Source organism: Pundamilia nyererei, unplaced genomic scaffold (genome assembly GCF_000239375.1).
Source record: "Pundamilia nyererei isolate P.nyererei 1_Seehausen unplaced genomic scaffold, PunNye1.0 scaffold00064, whole genome shotgun sequence".
Classification (NCBI taxonomy): domain Eukaryota; kingdom Metazoa; phylum Chordata; class Actinopteri; order Cichliformes; family Cichlidae; genus Pundamilia; species Pundamilia nyererei.
This window is the reverse complement of record NW_005187465.1, coordinates 2,291,470-2,301,459: the sequence shown is the minus strand read 5'-3', so window position 1 is coordinate 2,301,459 and position 9,990 is coordinate 2,291,470. Positions and strand designations below refer to the sequence as shown.

General features: G+C 42.1%; 1 protein-coding gene across 3 annotated transcripts in view; it reads left to right on the top strand.

Annotated features, from left to right (window-relative positions):
* slc12a9 (solute carrier family 12 member 9) overlaps positions 1 to 6,840 on the top strand; it is a 15,158-nt gene extending 8,318 nt beyond the window's left edge. For all 3 annotated transcript variants that reach the window (XM_005735538.1, XM_005735537.2, XM_005735539.1), the window contains exons 7-14: positions 1,361 to 1,472; positions 1,548 to 1,705; positions 1,792 to 1,874; positions 1,954 to 2,078; positions 3,175 to 3,367; positions 3,467 to 3,641; positions 4,617 to 4,763; positions 4,859 to 6,840. In XM_005735538.1, the coding sequence (XP_005735595.1) occupies positions 1,361 to 1,472; positions 1,548 to 1,705; positions 1,792 to 1,874; positions 1,954 to 2,078; positions 3,175 to 3,367; positions 3,467 to 3,641; positions 4,617 to 4,763; positions 4,859 to 5,685 (1,820 nt within the window). In that variant the 3' untranslated portion in view covers positions 5,686 to 6,840. The remainder of the gene's footprint in view (positions 1 to 1,360; positions 1,473 to 1,547; positions 1,706 to 1,791; positions 1,875 to 1,953; positions 2,079 to 3,174; positions 3,368 to 3,466; positions 3,642 to 4,616; positions 4,764 to 4,858) is intronic.
* The last annotated feature ends 3,150 nt before the right edge of the window (positions 6,841 to 9,990 follow it).

The window sequence follows — 9,990 nt, the reverse complement described above, 5'->3', positions numbered from 1 at the left end:
CCTTGTGATTGATAATGTGCTAATGTTGTGCTGGCTCTAGTGATGTGTTTTTAATTATATTTTATTTTTTAATTTTATTTACTCGACTAACTGGTACTCATCTTGAAGAATACAAGGACGGGACGAATTGCGCCGCAGTGCATTCAAAACAATTAAGACTCTCGCTGAGCAACTGCCTGAGAAGAAAACATTACAGACACGTTTAACACTTAAGTGACACATGCTTGCAGCGAACGTCAGCTAGGCTTGGGGAAGATGAGGCGAACACAACAACATCTTGGCCATATGTATTTATTTATTGTGGCTGATGGATTGTGTGTTCAAATGTTCATTTTTTTAAAGACTGATAAGATTCTCTGCCCAGAATGACTGATGATGTCTTAGAAAACAGAAACCTTAGATGGCATCAGGCTCTCTGCTGAAAGTTGAAATATGTCACTCAAACGCCTGGAGTGAGAAATGTTCAGTCTTGATGTCTCAGACGGTCCTGTGTATTACATCACAGTGCTAACAAAGAGAGACCAGACACATCTGTGATTGGGAGAGTGAAGGAGAGCAGAGCTTGCTGAAGATTTCTTTGAAACCTCACTAGAAGCGTGCTCCTTCTGACAGTCACATGGCTCTGCCTGCACGTTCGCTGTTTAAAAGACAATATAAAGAATTTAGTTAAATACATTTGTCTGGCTTCTGACGTGACTGCATGCTCACCCCTCAAGCACCCAGATTTACAGCACTGCCACAACTGTGACATTTGTGGTGGCTGTAGCTCAGGTGGCAGAGCAGGTCAGCCACTAATCAGAAGGTCAGTGGTTCGATCCCAGGCTGCACCCTGGCTGCATGCCAAATATCCTTGGGCAAGATACTAACCCCGTGTTTGCCTACTGGTGGTGGTCAGAGGGCCCGGTGGCGCCTGTGTCCGGCAGCCTCGCCTCTACCATTTACCATGTGTTTTTGCAACACGCTGCTGGTAACAAAGTGCCTAAAGGTACAATTTAAAATTGGTTCTGCGCTAAGTTGTCTGTTTTTTGTAAACGCAACACTGGTTCATCCCTTGAGTTAGGTGTCTTTTAGGTGTCAGTGTGAAGTGGCTTATGAAAGACAATCTTCTGGAGATGGTCAGGTGCAACTACTGGAGTGTAAATGAGTGAAGAAGCGGCCAATTCAAAACTTCAAAAGCTCTTTCGAAAGCCTGGAGAACTATTCCTTAAGACATAATAGTCTGGCTCCTTATCAGAGAAGTATCAAGAATCGGTGGTGGTTCAAGACCTTTGCACAATACTGTATGAACATGCAAAAATTGGTCTCACGTACATAAACATGCACTTCATGACAGCAGCTCTTACTCCACTCATCTCTGCAGGGGAGCTGAAGAATCCGAGTGTTGCAATCCCTAAAGGCACCATCATAGCCGTCAGTTACACTTTCATCGTCTACGTCCTGCTCTTCCTCATGATCAGCGCCACCTGTGACAGGTCGGAATGGCTTATCAAATATAAATGACATACAAATAAGAAGTTTGAGTTATGATAACAAACATATTTCTTCAGGACCCTGTTGATTCAAGATTATGGCTTTTTGCAACGGATCAACTTATGGCCACCATTTGTCACTATTGGGATATACTGCGCCTCACTGTCAGCAGCGATGTGTGCCATGATAGGAGCGTCCCGTATCCTGCATGCTCTTGCTCTGGATCACCTCTTTGGTAAGGCTCATCCTTTTTTTTTTTTAAATATTTTTTTTATACTTCTTATGGGATTAATTATGAAACTTTAATGGTTTTCCTCAAAGGCTTGCCATTAGCCCCAGCTGCCATCACATCAGCTTCAGGAAATCCTTGGGTGGCGGTGCTGTTCACCTGGGGCCTGACACAGGTGAGTTCCTGCAGCCCGCAGGTCCCTGTTTTTGAAATTGGAACTGGTTGACTAACCTGTAGTTTGTGGCTTGTTGCAGTGCGTGGTGTTTGCAGGGGAGCTCAATGCGATAGCAGGTTTGGTGACTGTTTTCTACTTACTTGCCTACGCTGCAGTTGACTTGGCCTGTTTGGCACTTGAGTGGGCATCAGCTCCAAATTTCAGGTAATGAGCACAGACTGTATATTAAAAGATGGCTGTAGCCTCTGGGTTAAAAAAAAAATGGAGCCAATGGACGAATGCTTTAAACTAGGATTTTTTTTTTTTTAAAGGTTAACTCGTATGGACCCAAAACCTTACTACTTGCATGATTAATCACCTCATTAAACACTTTTAAACACTTAAACTTTTGACTTAATGTGCAAGTTAGCATAGTGTTCATGTTATAAAATGTAGCCCTGTTTAGTGTAAAACAGCTGATAAAGCACTATATGTGTAAAAAGTTGCTACCACACTATCATGCTGTGCCCAGTGCTTTTTGATTCAGAGCCACACCTTGCTTGTGATGTCTAGTTTCAAAATATGCATATGTTAATGACTAAAATGCTTAACTCATGCTTAAGGTTTTAAATTCTGCAAAATATCTTAAGTAGAGTCGTAATAAATACTGATCAACCAGTAGTGAAAGAACAATAAAAACTTGTGTGGTGTCTGCTGACCTCTGTCAGCGGCAACTCATTGTTGACATTGTGGAACCTACAATGTCGTCACATTAACAGACAACAGCAAGCTTCATCATATTAGCATGAATTCAGCAGGAGGATAAGTTGCAGTGAAGCTGCAGCAATAATGTGTCACTGCATTAGCTGATTTTGGTTATAATCTGATTGGTTTCCAGCAAAAGTGAAAAACATTTTAGGTTTGCAAATGTGAGAACTTGTTGCTTTTCTGTATTATCGTGAGGTTATTGTTTAATTGTTAGGAGTCTGTGTTGACAAGAAAGATGTGATGGTAATTTTTCAAAAAACGTCTGACATTTTCAGAGAACAAATGGTTAATAGATTTGATTGTGACCGCAAAGCAGTTGAAAGCACTTAGTAACAGGACTGTAAATATCACAGCCCGAGAGCATTTTGGTCCTTCTGTGCCTACATTTAACATTGTGCTATGGTACCATGAAAGTGTAATCAATTAATCAATTCTGGAAGGACATAAGAAAACACTTGTTCTGTGACACTACAAAAGCTAAACATGTATTGCCATATAAGTGATATCCATCCGCTCCTGCTGATTATGTCTTGTCTGTGTGTGTGTTTAACAGACCAACCTTCCAGCTCTTTTCCTGGCACACCTGCCTGCTGGGGATTGTGAGCTGTTTGGCCATGATGTTCGTCATCAATCCCGTGTACTCCTCGGGCAGCATCGTGCTCCTCCTACTGCTGCTGCTTTTCCTCCACTACAGATCGCCCACTAGCAGCTGGGGCTACATCAGCCAGGCTCTCATTTTCCACCAGGTTATCTGGACACAGTCACTCGCACTCATACACACAAAGTCCAGCATGCACTACAGTTTCTCAATAGTTTCGCTTCTCTTTATCCGCTCTGGTTTTTAGGTGCGCAAGTATCTGCTGATGCTGGATGTGAGGAAAGACCACGTGAAGTTCTGGAGGCCGCAGGTGTTGTTGATGGTGGCCAACCCCCGCTCTTCCAGCCAGCTCATCCTGTTTGTAAATCAGCTGAAGAAGGGAGGACTGTATGTGCTGGGTCATGTGCAGCTGGGAGATCTGGGTAATGCTCATTAGGTGGCGTGTTATGGCCGTCTGCAGCTAACAGTATTAAATTACTCTTATCGTTGTGGTTTTGCTTATGACTTAACTGAAGTTGCTGCTGCTGTTGTTTGAAGGCCTCAGATACTCACATTCAGTATCAGTTTTGCACTGTTTGGGTTCTGTGACTAATTCGTACCAAAGCATTTTGTTACCTGTAGTGCTGAAACATTGTGTATTTATAGCTAAAACCTACCTTTTGATGTCCTGTGCCTGGAAAGCCTGACGCTATGAATCAACTTGCAGTCATCTGTAAGTTGTAGGATTCATATGAGCTCTGACAGGCCTGATCCCACATACCATCATGAAAAGTTTCCTTGTGGGGACTTAATGTGCAGGAGCTTTTGCACTTGACTTTTTTCCTGTGGCACAGTAGCTTCAAACTGAGGGTTCAGATAGATAATTAGCTCCTTATTGATTTGGCCTTGCGGAACTACATTTCTTTTTATTCAATCCTTAATCCATACTGCCACAATCCACTATCCTGCTGGGGCCTTTCTGCGTGGAGTCTGCATGTTCTGATGTTTGTGTGGGTTAGGTTTGCTACAATGATTATTCTAAATTGCCCATAGGTGCAAATGTGAGTGTGAATGGTTGTCTGTCTCTATGTGCTAGCCCTGCGATAGCCTGGGGACCTGACCAGGGTTCGACTCATCCTGTGGCATCTTGGAGAGGCTCCAGCTGAGTTGCTCCAGATGTTTGAGTGTGGATGTGTGTGAATATCAGATAGAAAGCACTTAGACATAGAAAAACATGCTTTTATGAATGGGTGAATGAAACATGTTGCATAAAGCACTTTAAGTGCTTGAGCAGGACAGTGCTGTATAAGAACCAGTCCATTTACCACTCACCATTTCCTTGATGAAATTGCATCTATTAAATGAAGCTCTCAGCTTAGTTTTGGTGAATGTATTTTTCTGTCTACTCTGTGTTTTAGACACCTTGCCTTCAGATCCAGTCCAGCAGCAGTACAACTTTTGGATGAGCCTAGTTGATAAACTTGGGGTGAAGGCCTTTGTTGACCTGACACTCTCTCCTACTGTCAGACAGGGAACTCAGCATCTGCTTCGCATCACAGGCCTAGGTAAGCTCATTTTTGTCTCCTCGCTTTTCTGGTGATTGCATTCAGTCCAGAGTGTGACGTTACTTTATGTGCTGACTCCTACATTCCTCTAAAAGGTGGCATGAAGCCCAACATGCTGATTTTGGGGTTCTATGACAGCTGCACTCCTGAGGACTTCCTCCTGCAGGACTCTGCCTTCTGTGACACAGCAGTGGAACGAGGCGGCGAGGATGAATTTAATTTTGGGGTTGACCTGCCTTCACTGCAGGCTCATTTCCCCCCCGTCCGGGATGCAGAAAGCCCGCGGTGGCTCGCACCAGAGGAATACGTTGGGATAATTTCTGACGCCATTAAAATGAACAAGAGCGTGTGCCTGGGTCGGTATTTCTTCCAGTTAGAGGGAGAAGATAAAGACAGCAAGGTTGACGGCTCGGAGCGGATTATAGACGTGTGGCCGCTCAACCTGCTCCAGCCGGGCAGCCGTGACTACGAGGACGTGTGCAGCCTCTTTCTGCTGCAGATGGCCTGCGTACTCAACATGTCCAACAAATGGCGGCATGCAAAAATGAGAATTTTCCTCAACGTGGGAACTGCTTCCAGCGACCAGGGATGGATGGTCAACGAAGAGACCTTTCGAGAGCTGCTGAGGAAGCTGAGGATCAGGGCGTCGATAAAGATCGTGCCGTGGGACTCTGTGGTGCAGCACCACACTCCCACCGCAGAGCCAGCACAAGCTCCGTCCAAGAGCTTCTTGTCAGCAGTGAACCACATGTTGATGGAGCACAGCTCGCAAGCTACCGTTCGCTTCCTGTATTTACCTCAACCTCCTTCACAACGCAGCCAGTCACAGGTGTTTCTAGCTCAGCTGGAAGCAGTGACCAATGAATTGGGTCCAACGCTTCTAATTCACGGCGTCACCCCAGTCACGTACACTGACCTCTGAGCATGTGCGGTGATGACTTTTTGTCATCGCAGTACGATTTGTCATTGAAATAGTGTCTTATCTCATTGTTCACTTAAATGCGGGTAGCAACGATGGTCAAGTAGCACTTGAGGTCTTTCATTTAAATATGATATTTCCTTATTTTTATATACTTGAACTATTGAACTGGCTTCAACTGAACCAGGAACCGGGAGAATACTTTGCTTTTGTTGATACAACCTTCTTCTTGCATTATCTTCAGACCTGTCTAAACAAAATCAGGCCAAAGGCTCTTCGTAACAAACGCGCACGTTGTTTTAAGCTGCGCGGGTTGCCCAGGGCATTACATATAGAATATATCTGTCTATAATTTCAGTGCTGAAATGCTGAGTTTTGGATTAACAAAAACGAGTGCAGAATAAATTCCTCTAGTTCAGTTTCTAAATGGCATTGTGTTCTTTTCGTTTGTACTTTTTTTTTGCTGCCTACTTTCGTTCCTTCGCTCTCATGTTTCTGCTGGTTGCTGGACCAAGAGATCCAAAGACGTCTTTTGTTTGGGACCCTGTTTCATTCAGATTTGTATTTATTTGTTTTTGTTGTTGTTTTTCATGTCCTCATGCCAATTTATGAATTTTTTCCCCAGTGATATAAAAGGAATTGTTATAGTTTTGACATTAGAATGGTACATTTGTTGCTATTATTTGTGTTTATTTTAAAAAAAAAAGTGGATTGGACTTGGTGCTAGCAGAGCAGACTCTAAAAGTACTTCAGAAAGGGTCATTCAGTTACGTTGGAGGTGATAAATAATGATAACAATAACGCTGAACAAATATATTTCATATAATCATATTTCAGTCTTTCATGGTGAGGATGACATTTCAGACCAGTAAAGACAAACAAGTTTTCATCACATTTTTACAAAATATTCAAGTAACCATATTTACAACATGAGATGTCACAACACACCGAGTTTGTTGTCACTGCTGAAAAAGCATCAGCGTGTTCTTGTTTGTGCTTGATGAGAACACTTTTGGACTCTTGCACTCTAATATTACTGAAATTACTGCCACAGGCACTGTCTGTTGTCATCCCTGGAGCTGTTACGTAAATTAATATTTTTGTTGTAACCACTTATGTGTTCAAACCACAGAATGTAATAAAAACAGATCAAATCTACATATCTGCCAGTTGTATTACTTTTTTTTTTCTTTGCCTTCAGTGCAATTCTCACATCAGAAAAGTCATTCTCACTACTCTTACTGCAGAATAACTTACTCCACCCACGTTAACTTTTCTCATTGTTTTTATACAGTGCTGTAGTTTTTCCACATACTTCACAGCTAAAGATAGAAGTTGATGCACTTTTCATCTTGATCTCATTAAAACACAGTTTGCACTCTTGATTGCTCACTTTCCTGATTACTGCATTAGTGTTTTTACTGTAATCCAGGGGTAGGCAACCTTTCTGATGACGAGTGCCATTTAAAATTTCCTCAGAAGTCAGTGTGCCATATGATTGCATTAGCAATAAATTTAATAACGCTCTATATTAACGGTTACACACTATATAGAACCACTTTATAGAATTATATTTGTTCACAGATGAAACCAAAAAAAAAAAGAAGACACTTTTTATCCATAACAGCAAATGAACTATACAACAGAAAATACAAATGTTATTTATTGTCTCCTCACAACAATGATAAGAAAAATAAACTGGGCCGATATGGCATGTTTGTTAATACAGAGACACACATGTTAATGTGATCTCTGGTCTCCCACTCAGAGACACGGGTCTCCGAGTGTCCAGCATTCAGACGGCTACCTGAGGACACTCATGTGAGAAAATCTGCTTACACAGATATGTAGAACCAAATACTGTCAATAAGGCCTCTGCAATGTTCTGAAGACAGTTAAACTTGTCAGGTAGTGATGTCTAGCAGGTGAAAATGTAAGCTCCATGAACACACACAGCTGTGGATTCCAGCTGCTTTGATGTTATATATATGATTTCTATACATTTTACACCAGATAAAAACTTTGGTTGTAAGCTTCAGATAATCATTTATTAAAAGCTAGACATTTTAAATGAGAATAAGAAAGTATTTCTTTGTGTCCCCCTTTCCCTGTTAATGCCCTACCTGGCCCCGCTGGCAAAACTTTGCTAGACCCGCCCCTGCACAGTTACCAGCTGTCAGCTACATAAAAAAAGGATCCTGGTGTTATTTGTCTCTCAGAAACAGTTCATAACTTCCCTTCAACTCATTCATGTCACCTAAAAGGTAAACCTGTTTCTCCATCCCCTGCTCAGCTCTGATGATTCAGTAAGGACATCTCCTGGTTTCATCTGCATGTTTCCCTCTCACCAGATATACAAACCGATATCATGGCCAGCAGCTTTTACAGCTGTGGCTCCAGCAAACATCAGCTACCAGAAAGTAATACTAAATACATTCTAACAACAGCTGATCAAGCTTAAACGTGCTGCTGTTGTTTAACGCGACATCCGGCGGTTTCCTCTTTCTGGTGCAAAGTTGGTGATAAACAAACGATCAGCGGATCATTGATCGTTTCATGATTGAAGTAGCAACAGGCGAGAGAGGGGGAGAGAATGAGAGAAGAAGAGGCAACTGTGCAGCGTAATGACAGAATAACTCCAGCTTTGTGTCTTTTTTTATTCTAGCTGAAGTCCGGGACAAACTGTTCCTTTTCACCTCAATACGAAACGCATAATATTTTCTCTGAATACGGGACGATTCAGTCTTTTTACAGGACGGTTGGCAACTCTACTAACTAACCTTATGAATAAAATAAAGTTCACTATTAGTACCATCAAAGCACCCACCCAGCTGTATAGAAACTCCGTCATGCTAGCTAGCACGCAGTAAGAGTTATTGTAACTGACTGTAAAAAGTCAGCAAAACGAAAATAAACTCCACCTAAACTTTGTTTATATCTGACCCAGATGGACTGCAGGTCATAACTTCTTACCTGAAGTTCAGTTCACCTGACACTCAGACCGGCGGCCGCCTGGGTCTCTCCTCCTGCCTCCCCTTTCTCCACCTGCTGGCCTCCACCACTGCTAATGTTACTGAATCTGAGGAAGCACCACCACAGCCACCAGGCACGTGCAGAGGGGGGGGCGGAACGGGCTTGAGCACCCGCCCCTTTCCTGATGGGTGCCCAAAGTGCCCTTTTGTTGAGGCAATTGTTTTTTTGTTTTTTTTTTATTATTATTTCTTTTTATATGTGTGTGTGCGTGCGGAGTCCTGTCTGTGCCCCTCAACAATAATATTTAACTATTAATCACAGTTTTGCTAAATAAAAGGATCTGACTTGTATTAGTCACATGATCACATTTAACCAATGATCGCAGAACGCGCTGGTTACGAGCCGGGAACGAGCTCACAAAGAGCACGCGCATTTTTTGCGGTCCGGAGCTGTAGGAGAAACACAAGTTAACTCAGAGAGACGGACTGATGCGACAAAACCAGTAAGTAGGTGTACAGCGCACACTGTAGTGTGTAGCACCCAGGAGTGTTAGCTTATTACGTACACGTTGGTACGCTGTCTTGTGGCAACTGACGAACTGAAACAAACGAGCGTGCTGTGTGTGCAACAGCGCGACAAACATTACCTGTCCTAACTGCACAAGTAGTGCTGGTCATAGCTGCTAGCTCACTGGGTAAGGCTGTCATGGGTCTGTAGCTCTGTCACCGTTTTAGGGAACATGTTTAGTTTTAAAGTAAGTTACAGAGCATTTCCTGCCTTTCTGGGGGGGATTATATTTCACTAAAAAACGATCTAATATGCATGTCCACATAATAATGATTATAATTATAATATTTAAAAAACACACGCTGTATTTTAAAGAACGTACATTAAGAAACAGATTATATTAGATTTCTATTTTAAATAAGACAAAATGCTGATTTTACAGCAGCAAAATTATTGTATCTCTACAGTTTAAAAATGTAATAAGCTTTGCCCCTACACAGAGTGGATAGTGAAACAAATGGAATCATCATAAATACATTCATATTTATTAGTTTTTTCCCCTCATTGCTTTATTATTGTAGCTCTAGTAATAAATAATAAGGGAAGGATTCTGGATCAGCACCATGATGGAAACTTGTGCCCACAGTATATACAGTATTCTGAAGAAGGTCTAAAATGTCACTGTGTGTGCATGTGTGTGTTTTATGTATATGTATTTTTAAATTATTACTCATGATATAACATTGTCCAGACATGCCTGGTAAGGACATGAGGAGGAAACAGTAGGAGCTGTATGAGGCTACTAAAGGTAATGGATCCCTCAGCAGC